The sequence below is a fragment of the Lygodium microphyllum genome, unplaced genomic scaffold (genome assembly GCF_053477565.2).
Source record: "Lygodium microphyllum isolate KBCC unplaced genomic scaffold, Lygodium_microphyllum_v1.1.10 scaffold_79, whole genome shotgun sequence".
NCBI classification, from domain to species: Eukaryota; Viridiplantae; Streptophyta; class Polypodiopsida; order Schizaeales; family Lygodiaceae; genus Lygodium; species Lygodium microphyllum.
The window spans coordinates 212,767-237,385 of NW_028229562.1; the positions used below are offsets into that span (position 1 = coordinate 212,767).

Below are 24,619 nucleotides of genomic sequence, written 5' to 3' on the forward strand. Positions count from 1 at the left end.
TGTTAGAACAAGAAGGGATCAAAGCTCAAATGAGAGTGGAGTAGACAGTGTAGAGTTTGAGAGCACGACAACCAATGCAATAATCTCAAGTGTAAGGTGCAAATACAAAGTACAACCCTTAAACCTTAGGGTTGTAAGAGGGTGTTCACACCCGAAGTGTGTGAAACATGATAAGTGTCCAAAACCCAAAACTGTGTAACATAGGCACATAAAATAAAGGGAGTATATCTGGGGAAAAAACCTCTCATACGGAGAGTAAAAAGTGCCCCAGTGTCCTACTGAAGATCACAGACACCCCTCTGTGAGCGTAGGCGTGAGTGAACCTAATGGTAGTCCTGCAAGAGATAGGAGCAAATGTCTCCTCATAGTCAATGCCTTTCTTCTGTGCATAGCCCTTGGCTACAAGTTTGGCTTTATATTTGTCAATGGATCCATCTGCATTACTTTTCAGCTTATAGAACCATTTTATTCCAATGGCTTTCTTCCCAATAGGCAAAGACACTAAATCCCATGTTTGATTCTTTATGATGGAATCAAACTCAACTTGCATTGCTGCCATCCAATACACACTATGTTGTGCATCCTCAAAACATTCAGGCTCCTCATCATCAACTATATGTGCTGCCATAACAAACTCCATGGTATGTGCACCATCATGCATACAAGCTTGCCTTCTAGTACGACCAGCCATAGGAGCATCCAAATGACTATCTTTCATAGTCTATAAATACCATCTAGGCATTTGTCTAGCCTCCTGACTGTGTACAAGCTCTTGCTGAATTTTAGATTTAGTACCTTTCTGAATATTCAGATCAGCCATGGGCTGATTTACTGCATTATCCAATGGAGAAGCTAGCTGAACATTAAATTCACTTGCTGAAACTCCAATTGTATCACCAAATGAAATGGGTAGCAACCCCTCAAATACATCGCTGACAACCTGATATGTGTCAAAACCAGCAAGGGATAATTCTGATTTTTCATCAAAAACCACATTCCTATTGACAAATACCTTTTGTTGGGTTTTCACTTACGCCTACGCTCACAGAGGAGTGTCGATGATCAATAGGACACTGGGGCACTTTTTACTCTCGGTACGAGAGGTTTTTTCCCCAATACTTAGTCTTATTTCGTATGTATGTCACATACTTACGGACACTTATTGTGTTCGGGTGTGAACACCCCCTACAACCCTAAGGTTTAAGGGTTGTACTTTGTACTTTCAGATTACACTCTTTCAATCTATTGCATTGGGTGTCGTACTTCACTCTCCACACTGTCTATTGCACTCTGAGCTAAAGCTTCAATCCCCTCTCCATCTCACATTTGGTATCAAAGCTAAGGCTCTGCTTAGTTCAGCTCTGCTCAGCCTCAAGGAGTCCCGGTTCAATACAGATCTACTGCCTGTCCACTATCAGCTCTGGAGCTACCTTGCTCCCACTCAATCAACTTGAGCCTGTCAAAAGCAGACATCCTGCCCTTGATCAACGACCTAGGCTACGCCACATGTCTACCTTGAGCCCTCCCACCACCAGCACCGCCTGCGCCTGCTAAGCGCCGCCTATCCACCTTGCATCCTCCCGCCAAGGTTCTGACGCCCGCCAGCAGCGCCGCCTGCTCCCGCCTGCTGAGCGCCACATGTCCGCCTGTACCCAATTGCCCGCCACCTACACTTGTACCTATGCCTATGGCCACCAGCTTGACTGGTCGATTGATTTCAGATGTATTTTTTAAAAAAATTTACCTTTTTATTCCGGATTCATTTCTAGAAACAAAGCTTCTGCCCAAGCAGGCACAGAACTCTGAGTACGTGTCTGGGACACGATTGATGCAAATTTATCAAAAATCTTGGGGCTTTTGAGTTTTTTGAAGGCATTGGCACATGTACTACAGTCTCAATCAGAGATAGACTGTTTTGTACAATTTTGGGGCAAGAGATTTTGGGGTTTTTGCTCATACAATGTTGCTAAACATTGAATGCACCTTGGACTACGTGCATTACAGACAGTTTTGACAAAATGTACCTCAATGTACTAATTACAGCAAGCTATTTGCTGTAATTTCTAGAAATTTTGGAGATTTTCAAGTTATTCCAGCTTGGACATTACTCTTTTGCCTTCTTTTGGTATTGATTATCATGGCAAATCAGGGAGGAGATGTATTTACCTATGTATCCAAACAGGAGAGATTGGATGGTAACAATTACTCACTTTGGTCCTTCATGATGAAGAATGTGCTTGTTGTGAAAAATCTTTGGGATTATGTCAGTGGAGAAGAAGTTAGGCCCGGAGTTGTGGCTCCTGCTACTCCTCCTCCATGAGGACATGGACAACGGGCACCTCAGCCTATTCAGCCTGCTCCACTTCAGCCACTTCCCCAAAGATCAGCAGCTCAAAAAGCATGGGATACACAGGATGCATAGGTTTTGTCGTTGATTGCATTGGCAGTTCAACGGTCCATCATCCCTCACATTCGTTCTGCAGCTTCTTCACGAGAAGCTTGGTTAACTTTGGAGCAGATGTTTACTGGTAAAAATGAGACTCGCATCTCTTTCTTAAAGAAAGAGCTAGAGATATTGAAGATGAATGAGGGTGATTCTATGCAAGATCACTTGAACAAAATTCAGGACTTGCATGAGCAACTTATGAATGTCGATGAATACTATTCAGATGCACAGCTGATATCTACTACATTGTACTCATTACCTCCTTAATACTTGGCTTTCCACACTGCCCTAAACCTCACCATGAGGATTGCCCCACAACCAATTACTTTCCTTCAGCTAGTCAGTTTGCTTCTAGAGGAGGAGAAAACAAGAAGAAATAGTGGTGTGGATGTCATAGCCTCTGAGCAGGCTTTTATGGCTAGATAAAAGGGCAAAGGCAAACAAGTAAAGAATGTTGCGCAGAGCTCTGGAACTTCAAGCACCTCACATGGAAGTAAAAAACAAGGGGGGACGCAAACCAAAGAGGGCAAATGCCATTATTGCAAGAAGCCAGGCAACTACATCACTGAGTGTAGAAAGCGCATCGCCTAGGAAAAGGAGTCAGGAATGTATGTTTTTAATGCTCCTTTCATTGCTACTGAGTCCTCGTCCTTTGTTACAGACAGGGACTATTACTTTTACACATGCAGTTATGACACTTCTTGGGCTGATCGAGCATTTAGCTCTACTGAGGATGCAAGCACTTGGTTTCTTTACAGTGGTGCTTAGGAAAAAACTAGGCACATCACACCTCGCAGAGATTTATTTGCTTATGTTGATGCAACTCCAATTGGCAAGTCTGTACAGTGTGCCAACAATGCATCATACTCTATTAGAGGTATTGGGGAGATTGTGCTCACAGCCATTGATGGCTCTATTCTCCACCTACAATACGCTTTGTTTGTGCTTGGTATAAAGAAGAATCTGCTCTCCATTTCTTCTTCGGCACGTTGTGGATTAAAAGTCACATTTGATGATTGATAGATGCATGGTGAGAGATAAGGAACGCATCACTTTGGTCTTGACTGGCACTTTATGTCACGGGTTATATGAGTTGGATACTCTTTCAACTGATCAGTCAACGTACTTGGCATCCACTCTTACTCCTACTATGATACAGGCAAAGTTATGGCATGCTCGCATGGAGCATGTGAACTTTGGTAGCTTGATGCTCTTACAGCGCACACAGATGCTAGATGGATTACCTCTTCTTTGGGATATAGTAGTGAGAGCAAAGGCTACAGATCTATGATCTTGTCTCTAAAAAGGTGTTTGTCAGTAAGGATGTACTATTTGATGAAAAATCAGAATTGTCCCTTGCTGGTTTAGACACATATCAGGCTACCCGTGATGTATTTGAAGGGCTACTACCCATTACATTTGGTGATTCAACTGGAGTTTCAGCAAGTGAACTCAATTTTCAGCTAAATGCTCCATTGGAAAAGGCAGAAAATCAACCATTGGCTGATCTGAATATTCAGCAAAGTGCTGAAACTGAAATTCAGCAAGAGCTTATGCACAGTTAGGAGGCAAGGCAAATGCATAGATGGTATTTACAAACTATGAAAGATAGTCATATGGATGCACCCATGGCTAGTCGTACTAGAAGGCAAGCTCCTATGAATAGTGGTGTGCACACTGAGTCCCTTTTATAGAACTTGTTGGAGCCACAAAGTCTTGTGTCTCATGCAAAAAGCAAGAATGCCTTTTTGGGGCTATTTTATGAACCTATTGCAATGATGTTCAAGAGAGTTTTGAATGCTCCAAAGAAGAAATTTTTGGTCCTAGGAAGAGAAATAGGTTATGCATCATACAGCATATGTTGCAAACAGCGCCTTTCTATCTGTAGGAAAGATTAGATGTTGCCATCCTTGTCACACTCAGGTTTATTATTCTACCTTTCTGAATGCCTACTCTAGCTGCAGGCAAATCAGACACTTCACAAGGCAGTATACAGATATGCACAAAATGAAGAGAAAAGTGCTGCCACCTCTCTTTCCTCCTCCTCTACAGCTAGTCAAAGAAAGAACATCAGCAACCAGTCAAAGAAAGAATTGAGGAGAATTGACTGAAAAGGAAACCAGAGGCTTGATGATGCTTATATGTCCCTCTCCAATCCTTCTCAGATATTACTTATCAAAGAGGCTCAAGCTCCTAACACTCAGACTAAAAACCTGACTGCTTTGTTGCCTCAGACCCTGGAGCAAGAGCATATGGAGACACCCGCTCATAGCGAAAGGCAGCCTATGAAAAAAAAATTCACACTGAGAAGCACTTCAGTCAAGCAGTTAATATTGAAGTCCCCATTAGCATATGTACTAATCAAAGGCAGCCAGATATTGTAATATCTTTTTCACTCACTATGCTAATGTGCAACCATCCTAATCAGTAGGTTTTCAGACAAAAAGGGCTATGGAAATCTCTCATTCTCACATGATATTGCACATACATCATCACAAACGTGATGATGAGTGGATAAATCTTTTTTGAAGCCCAATTTACTGTGGAAGAGAGAAAAATGCTGTTTTGGCTTTATCATATCACCCTCTATATTCCATGGCTTTTTCATTTAACAGGAAAGGTGTTTGTTCCACAGTAAAACCATGAACACACCATCCACAGTCTAGGGAATGCCATTATACATTTGGTGAATGCTTGGTACTCACTGCCAAGCACTTACTAGCCCCTGTAAAGTCTCCAACAACAAAGCTTTTACCTTGCTACTTACTCTTAAGTAAAGCAGGCTTTTGTATTTTCTTCTACTTTTAGCCCTTGGCCTCTGTGTATGGGAAGGGTTTTGTACTCTATACTTTCACATTTCATGTGGGTTTTTCATCCCTTTTGGGGTTTCCCGCAAAATGATAAACATACATGTCAATAAGGACATCCCAACAATAATAAAGATTATTTTGCACCAAAAAAAGGCCAAATTTTTAGGAAGGCATATTTCGCTTAAGGAAGAAATATAAATGTCTCGTTCATCCAAAATACTCCTCATTTCTTTCAGGTCATTGACAGAAGTTCAACTAGACAAAAGCATGCACTTAAAAGAAGAAAACTGAAGCATAAACTGCAGGACTTGTATTAACATTAGAAAGTACCAGATCTTGAGATGTCCTCTCCCCGATTAATTGATTCTTCAAACCATCAAGAGTTGTAAATGTATTAATAATGTTACCAGGAATTAAAATAGCTAAAAGGTTAGAAAGCAGTGATGATCAATTATTGCAATAAATTGACAAAAGAGTGCTACCTAAAAAAATTATGGCCGCCTGCGTCGTTAAAAAAGCAACCTTGAGATCCTTTTTTTCCTTGGCCTGTGCCTGTGCCTGAAAGAGAATATAAGATACAGGAAGATTCCAAAATCTTAAAATTGTCGCAATTCAGTGACAAACCCTCACTTCAAAATGTACACAAACAAAAATCCAAAGCCAATAACCAATGTAGTCTTCAACACTGATATTTAAGTTGAAACTAGTCTAGAACAATCGGTAAGTATCTCATATGTGCACACAGCATTGGCATGAGCTATTGCACATGTAAAGCTTCTAACTTGCATAATACTAGCAATTAGGTGACTCAGAACAAGCAATACACACTCACATTTCTTGGCAAGACCTCAATATGAGCTTGCAAACATATTGTGTACTCTGATTAAAAGTTTGGTGATGCTTCAAAACTATCACATTGATCTTGCCAAGGTTGGAAAGGGCCAATTTTTGGTGCGGATTTTTATCTCAAAGTTACATTTGAATCAGTCTGGGAAACAAAGGTGATACCCTCAGTTTATGATTATCCAAATTTGATAGAGACTGATGACGTAGAAAAACCTAATGGACATGTTTGCACAAGGCTTCAATAACAACCAAAACAACAATTCATACCATACAGAACCAGCATACTACAGCTGTTTACAGCATGAGATGCAACTAACATTCATAAAAAGATAAAAGGTGGTGCATACTATTATAATTTGTTGAAACAGCAGAAAAATTCATCCCAGAACCATAAACCACAAGCTAAGCACCTTCAAAGATGCCTCTAGTCCAGATGCCAGACTCCAGTGGGAGAGGTGATGAAACAATAACTGTTTTGCTGAGATACAGGTTCAAACCACAGCAGCAATGACCAACTTCTTCTCCTCCAGGGTCCACTTCAGTCTTCATGACGATAGCCCAAATTGCAGAGCAGCCAGAAAATATAAAAAACATGGTGTCAAATATGTCGCAAGTTGTGGGCTGCATGTCTCCATAACAGCATCGACAGCCTGATGCCATTTTTCCTTCATTGATGTAGAGATGTCTGCAGCCCATATCTTTCCACCAATTGAGAAATTGGCAATCCTCCAAAAGGACAACCAATCACCATAGCAAGTTTGAAGATATGCTAAGGTTTGCATGGAGAAAACACAAAGAGTACAACCACAACTAAAACACACTAGCTTAAGACATAAATGCAATAAACACAAACCCTAAATGCAAAACGCAAAAACACAAACACAAACAGACAGAGAGGAGAACTCAGAAGTGAATGAATCAACGCTATAGATGAATGAGACAATGTACTGAATGCTCAAGAGCTGAGCTGTCCAACAACCAGTGGCTCTTGTGGAAGCGGGCTGAGGGAGGTGTCAATGTATGTCATCTATCAGACACGGATCTTGAGTGCAGGTAACTACCAGTTGGAGCAAAGCCTGATGAACAAAAGTGCTGAAAACACAAAAACGACCTACTATAGATGCAAACGCAAATCTGGCCACTGCTACAAATGGAATGTCAACAAGCCAAAAACTACAATGCAACCATCTCTGGGGCTGGAATTGATAAACGCAACAATGTAACTGCCTGACTACTCATTGATAGCAATGGGGTCACAAGGACGTGAAATTTTATGCTAACATGACTTGCACATGTGAGGTGCAAGTTAATTATTTCACAATGTGGAAACCAAGACCTCGAAATATTAGTTGTGCCAAAGGCAAAAGTTGTAATAAGTTATACTTGCCAAATACTAGGTAGTACCTAGTGTCAAATTTTGACCTCGACCAATTTACTGGCCACTAATGTCACTGGTGACCTAAGAGACTAGGTCTTTTACTTAATTAACGCCGGTCAAAGGGCTAATAACTGCTTAAGAATACTTGGAAGACAAATTGGCCTAGACAATTTAATTGTTGGTTGGTTAGATTTTTTTGGGCACAGATATAATCATTAAATTAATTTTCAGAATTCATATTTTGAAAACAATTTTAATAGGCTAGATAATGTTGGATATTCAATTTAGAAGGCTGCAGCAAAACTTGCCCATGTAAGTTTGGGAAAGATCAATTGGGGGCCAAGGGAGAAGGAAATCTCATTTTTGCATTTTGGAGCTGTTGGGAAGAGAGGTTGGGCTGTTGCTACCTACTTTTAGGGCCATTTCTCAGCCATTGAAGACCATTTTAGTGAAAACATTTTTTTTCTATTGATCTTGTGAGAACGTTTGTAAGAGGAAAGCAGTATTATCCAATCATGGAACTTGTAGCTTATTGGATGCATATATAATTCTCTTTGTATTGGCCTCTTCTATCATAGCACAAACAAGAATTTCTCCTAAAGATTACAGCCTCTGATGCTTCCTTTTGCTGTTAGAGAATCCATTTGGAGCTGGAAAACTAGGTCAATAGCTCAATTTCACCAAATTATCTAATAAATCTCTGAATTTTCTCTCTCTGCAACATTCTCTCTCTTTCTCCATCCATTTCCTAGCTTTGCTCCAAGTTTCACAACAATCCCAACCATTGGAGGTGGAGATTTTGGTGAATCTCTACTGTAAACCCTAATCTAAAACTAATTTAGAGCAAATTTTAGGTTTGACAAACACTTTGGGAAGCGCGCCTAGACTTGAAGGCTTCATACTTGAATTTTCACAACTGAAATCAGTGTATTTCAGGAGGATTCAACACGCTAGCCAACTCATATTAGATTTGGGGCTTCTGTTGGGAATAATGGGCCATTGTGCCTTTTATATGTGCACGGGTGTGAACACACGCTTAGCACATTGTACTTTCATACATATATCTATCTAAAACCTAAAGTGGTACACTCGTCATTGTACCTAAAAACGTGTTCACTCTATACTCTGCTCTCTTGCACTCTCCATGTCTCTCTCACTGCGCGTAATGACTATCTGTCTCGATCTCCGTGCCTAATCGATTCCTTCAAACTGGTATCAGAGCCAATGGTTCACTCAAGCTGTTGAGAGGTGCAGGCGACACGCATAGTCTCGTGTAACAGTCTTGTGGACTGTTGAGGAGCCAGCAAGAGGCAGTGCAAGCAAGAATCGCTGGCGTGTTACTGGCGGGACAGAACGGGCAGTAGCGTGACAGCTGTGACTAGTCAGGGTCCAACGTGGACCAAGGCGACTGCACGGGCAGCGGGCCGCGACAGCGTGGACCAAAAACGGCTACAAATGACGGGCGATAGTGGACAGCAGTCAACGCGCACAACTCGTGACGGAACCAGCAGCGGGCAAGGAGACCTGACAGAGCGGCGCAACACGTGACGTGTGACGGAGCAGCACGCGACGGGGAGGCCTGACGGGTCAACGGACCTGTCATTCGAAATTTTTCCTTTAAATTTTTTTTTTCTCAAACTCCTTCCCCTAACCGGGGTTCACGCTTGCAAGCACAAAACATCAACTTTGTGCAATTTTGGCCCAGAAAGCTGGGACTTTGCCAAACTGAGCGCTGTTCATGGAAAATTGAGGTATCTGTGTCGAAATTGCAGACATTCTACGCATTTGAATTGGGGATATCGCCAAAATTGTTGAAATTTTACTCATTTGAGTGAAATTTCTTGACATTTAGCCCAGAAATTTGGGGCTTTTTCCAGATTTGGGAAATTTGATGCAGGACAAGCAAATATGTCTCAAAAAATTACAGGAATTTGTGACATTTTGTCCCTGATATTTGGGGCTTTTCATGTACATGCACAAATTGGGCTGAAATTAACCCAATTTCTCGACATTGACGCACATTGGACCCCGTGCAATTTGGGGCTTTTGCAATTTGGGCAAAATTTGTGCAGCATTTGGTCATTTTATGTACATGCAGGTTGAATTCCGCACAATTTGGACATCAACACTTGGTAAAATTTGGGGGTTTTGCTGAAATTGCTTTATTTTGGCAAAATTGGATAGTCCTATGCATGAGAAAGGAAATGCAGATGTGTGTTTGACGCTTTTGAGCACAAAATTTTGGGGCTTTTGACCGTTCGTGTCAAATTTTATGCCTGTGGGTACACGTTCAACAGAAATTGCAGCTGAAATTTTGGGATTCTCATGTAAAGTAAGGAACATGCATTTTGGAACAGCTGTAATCAGTTGGATAATGCTGTAGCACTTGGTTTGGTGCTTCTGAAAACTTGAATTACAGATCTGAAATCTGTACTTCTGCATGGTCATTTATTGCTGATTGGTACTTGTTTGTACCTTTGTCACTTGGGTGACAATTTGGGGCTACATTTACTGGTTTTTTGGTCACTTTTGAGCTAAAAACCATGGCTGGCAGCAATGACAGCAGTAATTTGATGAATATAAAGAAGCTTGAAGGCGCACATAACTTTGCAGTGTGGCAAAAACAGTGCTACAATATCCTATTACAAAAGAAGCACACAAAGCCAACCAAAACTAAAGGGGCAAACCCCGTGGACATGGATCAGTATGATTGGGATGAGTTGAATGAGCTTGCACGCTCAACCATAGAGCTATCGATTTCTGATGCCTTGCTCTTCAACATTCAAGGTTTGGATTTTGCATATGCTATATGGACTAGACTGGAAGAACTGTACGCACAGAAGAGCACTGCAAGTAAAGTGTATTGGCTGAAAAAGCTTATGGATTTGCATATGAAAGAAGGTACAGCAATGTCTACTCACTTGAGTGAGTTTAACTCCATTTTCAGCCAACTGGTTGCCTTGAAATTTATGATTGATAAGGAATTTAAGGCTACTTTCTTGCTTTGCACTCTACCAAAGAGTTGGGATACATTCAGGACTGCCATGAGCAATTCTAATGTGATCCTTTTGTATGCTGATGTAGAGAGTGCTCTACTTATGGAAGAGATGAATCGACAAAACAATGCATCCAGCAAGTCTTTGAGTGCTTTGCATACTAGGGGCAGATCACAACAAAAGGGCAAATATGATGGCTAGGGACGCAGTAAATCACGTGGCAAAGATGTTGAATGCCATCATTGTGGCAAGAAGGGTCACTTTAAACATGACTGCTACAAATGGAAGAAAGAGAAAGGAAAAGGCAAGAAGACAGATGATTGCAAGGAAGAGAAGGACAGTCGGCCTAAGAAAAGCAATGTAAAAATTGAAGAGGTGAATGTAGTCACTCATGACAGTGACAGTGGGAGTGATGTACTCTTTGTCTCTTCACATTTTGGTGCACATGCTCTCCTTGCAGATACAGACGATGACATGCATACCTGGATTCTTGATTCAGGTGCTTCTTTTCATGTCACCCCTCATCCTAAGTGGTTTTCCGCATATAGAGGGGGTCGACATGGTGTTGTCCATCTTGGGGACAACTATGCATGTGAGATTGCAGGAATTGCCAGTGTGCAGTCACAGTTTCAGCATGACTCTGTCTTTACACTTCAGCATATACGGCATGTATCTCAGCTCAAGAAGAGCTTGATCAACACAGGGCAACTAGATGATGATGGTTTTCATACCACCTTTGGTGATGGAAAATGGAAGATCTATAAGGGGTCTAGGGTTATTGCCAGAGGTTGCAATAGTGATACGTTGTATCCACTTCATGTATCGAGTGTGCGTGACCATGTTGTTGCCGTGACCGAGCAGCCAAGTGTTTCTTTGTGGCATGGCCGGTTGGGACACATGAGTCAAACAGGAATGAAAGTGCTTTCTCGTTTGGGTTACTTGCCTTGTCTTCGTTATGCAGGTTTTGAGTACTGTGATCATTATATTTATGGCAAATATACACAGACTTCTCATAAAAAGTCTCTTTCTTTGAAATCTTCTTCTCTAGAGTTAGCACATTCAAATGTATGTCAAATGCCAGGATTATCTTTAGGTGGAAAGAAATATTTTGTCACCCTTGTCGATGATGCTACACGGAAAGTATGGGTTTACCCTATTCGTAGCAAGGATGAAGTGCTTGACAAGTTTTAAAAATTCTTGGAATTGACTGAAAATCAGACATATAAGACACTTAAGTGTCTTTGTTCTGACAATGGTGGGGAATATGTGTCCAAAGGCTTTCATGCATTTTGTGACAGCAAAGGGATAAAGAGGGAGCTCACTGCCCCTCATATTCCACCCCAAAATGGAGTTGCAGAGCGTATGAATCGGACCATCCGAGATAAGATCCGTACGATGTTGTCTCATACTGCATTACCCCATGGTTTTTGAGCAGCGGCTATTATGACAGCCGTTCACTTGATTAATCGGTCACCAAACAGGTCTTTTGGGGGGGGGGGGGGGGTTCCCCAAGAAGCGTGGTCGGGCAAGCCACCTTCATATGCTCATTTGAAAGTGTTTGGCTGCGAGGCTTTTGTGCACATTCGTAAAGAAAAACACAGCAAACTTGAGCCAAAGTCCTGTACATGCATTTTCCTAGGATATGGTGACAAGGGTGAAATGGGGTATAAATTGTGGGATCCCAAGAAAAGGACAATAGTACGCAGCAATGACGTTATCTTCCGGGAAGATCACATGCACAAACAACCCGAAAAGATTGAGGAGGTCCGTAGGGTTGTATTCCGGGAAGAAATACCTTTTAGACAGCAAAATGTGCCCGCTGTACAGCAAAATGTGCCTGTTGTACAGCAGCAAATACCTGCTGTAAATGAACCTGTAAATGCAGGAAATGATGTTGGAAATGATCAGCCAGCTATTGCCTATGAAAATGAGCCATTACATGTGCAGGAACAGCCAGGACAGCAAGCTGTAAATGCTGATTTGCAGGCTGAAATGCCCTGAAAATGGAAATTTGCAGAAACAGCCAACAAACAATGACCATTGGGTTAGGAGATCGTCTAGGGCTACTAGACAACCTGACAGATTTGTTCCTTGTGCAATTAATGTGGCTGAGTATGTCATGTTGACAGATTGTGGTGAACCGTCTTGCTTCAAGGAAGCAATGGACAGACAGGACAGCAAGAAATGGTATAAAGCCATGCTGTCAGAGATGGAATCTCTTGAAAAAACTGACACTTGGCACTTGGTGCAGTTGCCTAAAGGGCAGAAAACCCTTCCATGCAAATGGGTTTACAAAATGAAAGTCACTTCTGGTTCCTCACCAAAGTACAAAGCAAGATTGGTTGCAAAGGGGTACAAGCAGGAGCATGGAATTGACTTTGATGGGATTTGCTCTCCTGTAGCCAAGATGACTACATTGAGAACCATTTTGGGCTTGGTTGCAGTTGAGGATATGGAGCTCATACAGATCGATGTAAAGACAGCGTTTTTACATGGTGACCTGCATGAAGACATATATATACAGCAACCTGAAGGGTTTGTTAAACTAGGGAAAGAACAAATGGTATGTAAACTCAAAAGGAGTTTGTATGGGCTGAAACAAGCACCAAAAGAATGGTATCATAAGTTTGATACATTCATGCAGTCCCTAGGCTTTCATAGAAGTCAACTGGATCACTGCTTGTACACCAAGAAGACAGCAAATGGCAGCCTGATTATCTTGGTTTTGTATGTTGATGACATGCTGATTGCTAACAGGGATACTCATGCCTTGGATTCATTGAAGCAAAGTCTTCATGGCAGCTTTGACATGAAGGATTTAGGTGATGCAAATCACATTCTGTTGGGTATTTGACTCACGCCTCACTTACGCCTACGCTCATATGGGAGTGTCGGTGATCAGTAGGACACTGGGGCACTTTTTACTCTCGATAGGAGAGGTTTTTTCCCCCAGACTTATGGTCTTATTGTCGTATGTACTTATGTGCTTATGTTACACACATTTGGGCACTTAGTGTGTGTCGGGTGTGAACACCCCCTACAACCCTAAGGTTTAAGGGTTGTACTTTGTACTTTCTGGTTACACTCATTCAGTCTATTCTCTTGGGTGTCGTGCTTCAACTCTGTCTCTCACTCTCACACTGTCTACTGAATCCCAGCTGTACCTCGATCCTCCCATCTCACATTTGGTATCAGAGCAGTCTTCTGTCTGCTGTCTGCAGCCCTCGCCAGCTCTGCCCAGTCGACCAGTTCAGCAGCTCGACCTGCAGCTCGTCTACCCGCCAACACCGCCTGATCCTGCTCGCCAGTCCCCGTCAATTTCTCCCTAAACTGCCTGTGCAGTCGCCAGCTGGCCTGGGCGCCCCTTGCCTCCAGCACGTTTGCCTCCAGCAAGTCTGCCTCCAACACGTCCGCCAGCTGCAGGCGCCACTTCCTCAGCACAGCGAGCCACCCGCCCGTCTGACAAAGTCCACGTCAACTCGCGATTGTCCTGCCGCCCGCCTGACGACCAGCCACTTGCAACGCCTGCTCGCGACTGTCCTGCCCGCCCGTCTGACGAGTCCACGTCAGCTCGTGACTGTCCTGCCCGCCCGTCTAACGAGTCCACGTCAGACCTGTCACTCTACTCGTCCGCCCTGACCACGTCAGGTGTGTTTTTCTTTTTTTCTTTTTATTAATTTTAGTCCAGAATCAATTTCTGGCAGAGGAGGTTCATACGCAGCAAGGACCGCAAGCACAACACAGGTGTGAAAAAAATTTGATGCAAATTTCTGGACTGGATCATCAGAAATTTTGGGGCTTTTGTGTATTTTGGGGATAGTTGCATATGATCTACTGGTACAGTCACAGAAAGACTGTTTTGACAGAAATTTTGGCAAAAATTTTGGGGATTTTGATATAACAGTGTTGCAGTGCACTGTTTGCACCTTGGGAAGCGTGCATTAAAAGACAGTTTTCTGACAGAGTACACCCTTGCACATTAATTGCAGAAATGTGTTTGCTGCAATTTCTGGAAATTTGCAGGTTTCCAGTTCATACTGCTTTAACATTGCTCATTTTGTCTTTGGAAATTTGTCATCATGGCAAATCAAGGAGGTGATGTCTTTACGTATGTATCCAAGGAAGACAGATTGGACCGAAACAACTATTCGCTTTGGTCATTTATGATGAAGAATGTATTAGTGGCCAAGAATTTATGGGATTATGTCAGTGGAGAGGAAACTCGACCGGGATTTGTAGCTCCCGTTACTCCTCCTCCCCATAGTGCACGTGGACAACGGGGACCTCAGCCCGCTCCACCTCAACCACTTCCTCCAAGAACTGCAGCTCAAAAAGCTTGGGATACACGTGATGCACAGGCCTTGTCGCTGATTGCTCTGGCAGTTCAGCGGTCCATCATACCTCATATCCATTCGGCATCTTCTTCACGAGATGCATGGTTGACTTTGGAGCATATGTTTGCAGGAAAGAATGAGACTTGGATCTCCTTCTTGAAGAAAGAGTTGGAAACTCTGAAGATGCATGAGGGTGATTCTATGCAGGATCACTTAAATAAGATTCAGGACTTGAGGGAGCAGCTCATGAATGTAGATGAGTATTTTTCGGATGCACAGTTGATATCCACCACCTTGAATTCCTTACCTCCTTCGTACTTGTCTTTTCATACTGCATTGAACCTCACCATGAGGATTGCTGAGCACCCACTCACTTTTATTCAGCTGGTTAGTTTGCTTCTAGAGGAGGAGCAAACACGGAAAAATAATGGTGTGGATGCTATAGTCTCTGAGCAGGCTTTTGTGGCAAGACAAAAAGGCAAAAACAGCAAGGTGAAAAATGCTCCACAGAGTTCTGGCACTTCGGGCACATCGCAGAATCAGACACAAGGGGGAACGCAAGCAAAAAAATGAAAATGTCATTATTGTAAGAAGCCCGGCCACTATATCACTGAGTGCAGAAAGCGCATTGCCAAAGAGAAGAAGAAGGAGTCAGGAATGTCTGTTTCTACTACTCCTTCCACTGCTAGTGAGTCCGCGTCCTTTGTTGTGGACAGGGACTATTGTTTTTACGCTTGCAGTTATGACATCTCTTGGGCCAATAGAGCACTTAGTTCCACAGAGGATGCTGGCACTTGGTTCTTTGACAGTGGTGCTTCTAGACATATTACATCTCGCAGAGATTTGTTTGCTTCAGTTAGTGCACCTCCCGTTGGGAAATCGGTACAGTGTGCCAATAATGCATCATACCCTGTTCGTGGTATTGGGGAGATTCAGCTCACAGCCATTGATGGCTCTATTCTCCGCCTGCATGATGCTTTGTTTGTGCCTGGAATCAAGAAGAATTTGCTTTCTATTTCTTCTTTGGCACGTTGTGGTTTGCAGGTCACCTTTGATGATGACTGTTGCATGGTTAGAGAAAAAGAATGCATGACTTTGGTCTTGACAGGATCTTTGTGTCATGGTTTATATGAGTTGGATGCTCTTTCAGTAGATCAGTCGGCATACTTGACATCCACTCTTACTCCTGCTATGATACAGGCGGAGTTATGGCATGCTCGTTTGGGGCATGTAAACTTTGGCAGCTTGATGCTTTTGCAGCGTACTCAGATGCTGGATGGCTTACCTCTCTTGGAGAGACCTCCTGAGCATTTATGCGAGGGATGCATTTTGGGAAAAATGCATCGGTTCTCATTTCCTCGTGATGTTGCTTTCAGAGCAACAACCAGATTGCAGTTGGTGCATCCAAATGTTTGTGGACCTATGCAGACCATGTCATTGGGCGGTTGTTATTATTTTGTGACATTCATTGATGACTTTACACGTTTTTGTTGGGTCTGCTGTTTGAAAAAGAAGTCAGAAGTGTATGATGCATTTTTGGCTTTCAGTGCACTTGTTGAAAATCAATCTGGATGCAAGATTAAGACTCTCCGTTCGGACCGAGGGGGGGAATACATGTCCTCTATGCTGAATTCTTTTTTGCAGCAGAAGGGCATAGTCCATCAGTATACTACAGTTTATACTCCACAGCAAAATGGGGTAGCAGAGAGGAAGAATCGGTCACTCATGGAGATGGCCAGATGTATACTGAAGGCAAAGAGCTTGCCTCATAGTTTTTGGATGGAAGCAGTCATGTGTGCTTGCCATATTTTGAACAGATGCCCTACCAAAGCCTTGAAGACCATCACACCTTTTGAGGCTTGGAACAGCCGTAAACCTTCTGTTGGTCACTTTCGTACCTTTGGGTGTCTTGCCTATGCCCATATTCCACAGGTACTTAGAAAAAAATTGGACAACAAGGCTGTTAAGTGCATTTTTATGGGATATAGCAATGAGAGCAAAGGCTACCGACTCTATGATCCCGTTACAAAGAAGGTTTTTGTCAGCAGGGATGTTGTTTTTAATGAAAAATCAGAATTATCCTTGGCTGGTTTGGATACATATCAGGCTGCCTGTGATGTTTTTCAAGGGCTGCTGCCCATTACTTTTGGTGATTCAGCTGGAGGTTCAGAAAATGAACCTAATGTTCAGCCAGCTGCTCCTATGGAAAGTGCAGAAATTCAGCCATTGGCTGATCGGAATATTCAGCATCATCCTGAAACTGAAATTCAGCAAGAGCTTGCACATGGTTAGGATGCTAGACAGCTACCTAGATGGTATTTGCAGACTATGCAAGATAGTCCTTTGGATGCACCCATGGCTGGTCGTACTAGAAGGCAAACTCGTTTGCATGATTCGGCACATACCATGGAGTTTATTATGGCAGCAAGTACTTTTGATAATGAAGAGCTTGAATGTTATGAGGATGCACAACACAGTGTGCATTGGATGGCAGCTATGCAAGCTGAATTAGATTCTATTACTAAGAATCAAACTTGGGATTTGGTGTCCTTGCCATTTGGGAAGAAAGCCATTGGAACGAAATGGGTCTACAAACTGAAAAGAAAAGCAGATGGATCCATTGATAAATACAAGGCACGGCTAGTAGCTAAAGGCTGCGCACAAAAAAAGGGCATTGATTATGAGGAGACATTTGCTCCTACTTCCCGTATGACGACCATCAGGTCTATGATTGCTTTGGCTGCACATTATGGTTGGGCAGTGCATCAGCTAGATATCAAGACTGCATTTTTACATGGGGAACTTCAGGAGGAAGTTTATGTACAGCAGCCCATTGGTTTTGCAGTTGAAGGCTCAGAACATTTGGTATGCAAGCTTAAAAAGGTACTATATGGTTTGAAACAAGCTCCTAGAGCTTGGTATGCAAAAATAGATGCTTTCTTGCTTGGTCAGGGGTTTCTAAACAGCTCATTTGAGTCTACCCTTTACGTATGTAAAGAAGGGGGATCTATGCTGATTATATGTCTTTATGTTGATGACCTTTTGCTCACTGGAACACATGCTGATCAGATTTCAGCATTCAAACAAAATTTGCAGCAAACTTTTGACATGTCTGACTTAGGAGTTTTGCATTACTACTTGGGCATCCAATTCATACATAATGCTCGAGGTATTGGGCTATCACAGTCAAGGTATATTGGGCAGCTTCTTGAGAAGTTTGGCTTACACGATTGCAAGCCAGTTTGTACTCCCATGGAACCTGGACTGAAACTGTCATTACATGATGACAGTGATTTGTTTGATATACATACATATGCTCCTGCAGTTGGATGTCTTATCTATCTCTACAATACTAGGCCAGACATACAGTTTGCACTTTCAGCTTTGAGCAGGTATATGAATCAGCCACTTATGTCACATTGGCAAGCTGTCAAGCGTATTTTTCGCTACTTGCAGGGTACTCGTTCTCTTGGGTTGTTTTATGCCAAGGGGGGACCACTGCAGTTACATGCTTACAGTGATTCTGATTGGGCTGGTGATTATGATACACGTCACTCCACTAGTGCCAATTGTTTCTTTCTTGGCTCTTCTTGCATTTCTTGGCTTAGCAAGAAACAATCCACTGTTGCCACATCGTCATGTGAAGCTGAATACAAGGCAGCTTTCACTACCACAGTTGAATGCATATGGCTTAGGCGCTTGCTAGCTGATTTGGATGTATCTGTAACTGAGCCTACTCCTTTGTTCACTGACAGTCAGAGTGCCATTGCAGTGGCACGGAACCCAGTGTTTCATGCTCGCACGAAACACATTGAGATTCATTATCACTTTGTCAGAGAGAGGCTACATGCAGGTGATATCAGCCTTGTCTATTGTCCTACCACCAGTAATGTGGCAGACATCTTTACCAAAGCTCTTCCTCCTGACAAATTTGAAACATTTCGCGATGCTTTAAATTTGATATCCTTTGGTGGTGGATGATCCTTGTACTCTTGATCACTCTTCACTCCAGGGGGGTTTGTTGGGTATTTGACTCATGCCTCACTTACGCCTACGCTCATATGGGAGTGTCGGTGATTAGTAGGACACTAGGGCACTTTTTACTCTCGGTAGGAGAGGCTTTTTTCCCCAGACTTATGGTCTTATTGTCGTATGTACTTATGTGCTTATGTTACACACATTTGGGCACTTAGTGTGTGTCGGGTGTGAATACCCCCTACAACCCTAAGATTTAAGGTTTGTACTTTGTACTTTCTGGTTACACTCATTCAGTCTATTCTCTTGGGTGTCGTGCTTCAACTCTATCTCTCACTCTCACACTGTCTACTGAATCCCAGCTGTACCTCGATCATCCCATCTCACACATTCTTGGCATGCGAATACTCAGAGATAGATCTAAAGGTTTACTTTATCTAAGTCAGCAGGAGTATATCTCCAAAGTTTTGCAGCGTTTGAATATGGAGGGGAGGAAAACAATTGGGGTTCCACTGCCTCCATATGTGAAACTCAGTGCAGAGGACAGCCCTACATCTGATGATGAGAAGGCTGAAATGGCCAAGATACCATATGCTTCAGCTGTTGGCAGTTTGATGTATGCTATGGTTGCTACACGTCCTGACATTGCTTTTGCAGTGGGAGTGGTTAGCAGATACATGGCAACCCCTGGCAATAAGCATTGGGATGCAGTGAAAGGTATTATGAGATACCTTAAAGGCACAAAGGAGTTGTGCATCTGCTTTGGAAAGCAGAAAGCATATGTTGTTGGCTTTACGGATGCAGACTGTACTGGTCATGCGGACTGCAGGAAGTCCACTTCTGGGTATGTGTTTACTTTCACGGGAGGAGCGGTCTCTTGGATCTCCACGCTACAAAAGTGTGTTGCATTGTCTACTACAGAGACAGAGTATGTAGCTGCCACTGAGGCATGCAAGGAGGCTTTATGGCTTTCACGTCTGGTGGGAGAGCTTGGCATCACGGAGTTACCTGTTCTCCATTGTGATAGTCAGAGTGCTATCATGCTAGCACGGAATCCTGTCTTTCATGCAAAGACAAAGCACATACAGGTGAAGAATGACTTCATTAGAGATGTACTTGACAGCAAGAGCATTGAGCTTGTCAAAGTGTATACAGATGATAATCCTACAAACCTTCTCACGAAGGGTCTTCCAGCAGAGCGGTTTGCTCATTGCCGACAAATGATGGGAGTTGGATAGATATATTTATTTCAGCTTTGTACATACTTAGACTTAGCTGATTATTTTCTCCTCTTAAGGCACATTGGCTTTAGGTGGGAGGTTGTTGGGAATAAAGGGCCATCGTGCCTTTTATATGTGCAGGGGTGTGAACACACCCTTAGCACATTGTACTTTCATACATATATCTATCTAAAACCTAAAGTGGTAGCTTGTCATTCTACCGAAAAACGTGTTCACTCTATACTTTGCTCTCTTGCACTCTCCCTGTCTCTCTCACTGCGCATAATGACTATCTGTCTCGATCTCCGTGCCTAATTAATTCCTTCAGCTTCATTCATCTTTCAAGGAGCAAGGTGAAGGCCAATCCCCAAGCAAACCAAGAGGCAAATTTGTTCAAAGACTTAAGCAAAGGAGATTTAGAAAATCTCATTGGATTCCATTCAAATTGCAATTCAAGTTAAAGAAATATTAGAAGCGGTGCCGACTTTTGGAGCCAATAGACTCTTCAATGTCCAAGATTTAAGTGGTAACATTTGCAATTTTAGTTCATATGAATTTTATACTTGTTGTAATTAGTGTAAAATCAGGTTAGTACTACCTTATCCAAGGAGGAAGGCTGGTTTCATGGTTCCATTGTTAGGATACCATCAAATCCCTCAACTTTGTGTGAAAAGTGCATTCAACAATGGAAGCTTAAACAGATGTAATAAACTATTGAACACAAGGACAGAAAAGAAAAACACAAAAGAACACTGCAACAAAGAGAACTGTAACATTTTCCTCCCTCCCGTCGTATGACCCCCCTCCCCTAATTAAACGAATTTATAAAAAATAAAAGAATAATGGCCCTCCCTTTTTATTTTACTTTCCTCATGCCGCCAGCATTGCAGATGCAGGGGGGCTTCCGCATGTTGACGGAGAGAGAGGGGGGGCTGCCATGGATGTCAAGCACGCGAGGGGAGAGCTCCAGGATGACGTGGGCGGGGGGGGGAAGGGGTAACAAATACTCCCTCTTCCTCTCTCCCATACTCTGCATGGCAGCGGCCATCCACCTGGCCGCCCTCATGGGAATAAGGGGGGGGGGGGGGGGGGGGGGGGGGGAGGCGCGCGCCTCTATACCTTACCAATCCCCCCCCCCCCAATACACTATAAAAGGGCCTAAGCGTAGAAAAGAAGGGGATCGTGGCTCCTACACACTATCTAACTAGAGAGAGAGAGAGAGGGAATTTTTCCCTCTTTGAAAGCTTCCAAGCTTGCCGTCTTTCTTCCCCCCCCTTAGAGAGGGTTCTCACGAACAATCTCCTCCCACAAGGAATCATCTCTCTTGTAGCCTCGGTCTTTAGCCGCGAAGCAAAAGTCGAATGCCTCCCAAGTGAAGTACGGTTCAATCGAGCATGAATCCCGCTTCAACCAATGGAGCTGCGGGTCAAGGAACCGTGATGCTTGGTAACCAGGTGCGTCCCATAAATCTTGCCTTGTTGGGAGCCCTTAAAAACGTAGATCGACTTCATTGGGAAGGTAGAAGTATTCGGGCAAAAATCTATGATAACTAACCACCATTTAGGTTGCATTATTCAATCACGTTGAAAATTGTGATTTATTGCACTTTGGCATGTTTTGAACGAATTAATTGCACAAAAGATTTTGCATTCATGCATACTAAAAATCAAGGACTTTATTGAGTGTGTTCGTAGTGCTTTAGATTATGCACTAGCATTGGCATGCTCAAAAGGTACCGAAAAAAATGGGTTATTAGACGATTAAGCATATTCATCATTAAGCGGAAATCGTACTTTTTTTTTTGCATCGCGAAATTTGTGAAATTGGAAAGGTAAGAGTAAAGGCTTGAATCAAGTACATGAGGATCATGAGTTGCTACGATAACGGCTAAATATAATTAGGTCATTGCAATACTAAGCCACGTATTAGGCTACTATAAACCTTTAGAGGAAAGTAGTTCGCATTCGCATTAAGTCTGATGACTTCATGTCCCCCACTCAAAAGGAAAATACAAGTCTCTATTTATGTTTTGCATAAGTGCAACGAAATGAATTCCCAAAAACAAAAGACCCGCATTGCATCATTGACTTAGAAAAGACACACATCTAGATTGCGTGGCGTCACGGTCGGTTTCAGTTGCACTGCTAGGGATTCATCTTAAAAATAATTATAAGACACGCATATGAAGTGCTAAACTTATTTACCCAGGATAGTTCTATAGGATGAGTCCTAAATACGCAAGGATAGGGCTTAACTCGACTTGTTTGAGGTTGAAAAGTAAATGAGTCAAACTATTATCACATTCATAGGAGGACTTGGAGACGAGTAAAACACTCATTGGACTCTATGCTACATCTGGCCCCGATAAAGCCAAAACAAACTTGATGATATCACCCTTAACCATGATATCACTCTATGTTAATACAAGAAAATTCGGGTGTTGTTTTTCCAAGATCAGAACCCTGGACTAAAGGCTAGCAAGCTAGGACAACTACCATCCGAGACCTATCGGATATAGATCCAATTGCATAAATGCTCGCTCCTATCACACAGGAGCGCAGTCGGAAAGGAGCAATTCCCTAACCCTCGAACGATATTGGAAAGTGCCGCCAACGCAAGAAGAACAAACGCTAAGTGTTAAAGAGAGAGACCCCACCTTAGCAGATGTCCCGAGCACTCGCCTGCACCATTGTGTCATGCTTATAAATTTAGAAACACCACTTATAAAAAGGATTATGTGAACCCAAACTCATAAAAGAAATGGGAATAATGAATCAAGTTGAACTTTCGGAGGGTGCGCCAAACCACCTCCCGTTGGCCTCCAGCCCTAGCCAAGGGGATTCTAAATAGCCGTGACGGGAACGTGGGCCGAACCCGCCACGAGAGGTCTCACCACAGGTTGGTTTGAATGTAGGAGAACGCTTGGATACTGGGGGGGCGTGTAAATTCCTTGCCTTCAGGTCTTATTCAAAAGATCTGTGTGACCCGAGATAGATTCTCGAGGGGCCCTTGTTACTAGTGCAAGGCGGAAACTTGGTGAAAATAAAATGCATCCTTGCGGAATTGCAAATGTTGTTCCTTTTGAGCAAGACTTGTATCTCTAATAAAATGCTAATATTAAGTTTACTTCTAGGGACCTGTTTGAATTTGTTTTCGTATCAGTGCCATAAGATTACGTAAACGAACCCTGCCCCTTAAGAGACTTAACTAAGGAAGCTGCTTTTACATGTCACACCTAAATGTGATAGGGCTAATTAGATAACTAAAGTACGCCTATTGAGAGAAGCGGGTGGGCGGAACCCCTGATGGGTCTGTCCTACAGCAGGATGATCCCAGAGAACTGGGAGGCTTCTCACAAGATTTTACCGTCGTTCGACCTTTGGCCAACGCGGGTTAATACCCGAATTCATACCATTTTTGGGGACCGGAATGGGATTATGCCCTACAGACAGAGAGGTGGAGCAACGCATCCCTCTCAATTCTACTTCTCCTTGAACCAAGTGGGGTATGGACTTGCTTTGGATTGGGTCGGATTGGGTAACTCCGCATATAGTAGAGTGACCGAGAAACCTTGACCACCAGGGATTCAAGATTCAGGTCGATCCTAGTAGGTTAGGCTGCGAGCATTCCGTTGCGAGGCGGTGGACTCGGCAAACCCTATGCGACAAACCCCTGTGACATTCCGTCGGAGCACGGGGCGGCGATGCTTAGATTCATTTCTCGATGTACTGCCAAATACGTGCTTGGATGGCGAATAGACGGGCACGTTACAAGAACTCAGAAGATTACTCGAGAAATGAAATCCATATACCAAACACGAGAATGTCGCATACAATAGTGAGTCATTGGCTGCATGATAATGCCACCAGCTCCCTCTCTCCAACAGGACCTATAGGTGATAATGACTAACTAAGGAGGGAGCCCAGAATAAATATGCCATAAATGGTAGCAAGTTGGCTAGCATTTAATGCTGGTCAGCCAGCAATAAATACCCAAATAAGCATAATCAAGACCGCAATAAAAATGCCTAAATAGCCTAGTAATATTCAACATGACCAAGACTCACACATGAGCTAACTAGACTGCTAACACCCTCTCTTAGATCATGGGTGATCTGATACAATACAATGATACAACGATAATGACTCATCAAAAATCATACAACAAAGACTACTAGAACACAACCATGGATGCCCAAGCAGTGGGTGATCAAGCCACCACCAAGAGGTCTCGAAGAGAATCTGATGTCAATATTTATCATACCAGAATCTAAAAAATAGAGAAGAATCATAACAAATCTCTATGTCTATCAGCAACGGCTGACAGTAGCACACAAGACCATCCTATCAAAACTAGCTCTGAACATACGTCACCATGGATCCCGGCCTTTGGCCATGACCACCAAAGTGTCCCCTCATGTGAGCTCGGACTAGGGATCAATCCCGCTCTCTATAAAGTAACAACCCATCATGAACTTAGATCTAAATCCTAGCTCCAAGATTTGAGCTTGCCAGACTTTGATCAATACATCAAGAAAATCCCTATCTAGAACCTATGCACTTGTATACCTGTATAGATGAGGCTCACCACACCCACCTCACTACTCTCTCACAC

General features: G+C 42.9%; 1 protein-coding gene across 7 annotated transcripts in view; it reads right to left on the reverse strand.

Annotated features, from left to right (window-relative positions):
• Window positions 1–24,619, reverse strand: part of LOC148008698 (putative calcium-transporting ATPase 11, plasma membrane-type) — an 82,529-nt gene that overhangs the window by 49,701 nt on the left and 8,209 nt on the right. For 5 of the 7 annotated variants that reach the window (XM_087674061.1, XM_087674060.1, XM_087674057.1 and 2 more), the window contains exons 2-3: window positions 5,739–5,814; window positions 5,587–5,622 (exon numbers count right to left, since the gene is read on the reverse strand). In XM_087674061.1, coding sequence (XP_087530187.1) covers window positions 5,587–5,622; window positions 5,739–5,814 — 112 coding nt within the window. Of the gene's footprint in view, window positions 1–5,586; window positions 5,623–5,738; window positions 5,815–6,512; window positions 6,788–24,619 lie in introns of all 7 variants that reach the window. The other 2 variants (XM_087674059.1, XM_087674058.1) reach the window with 2 other exon arrangements.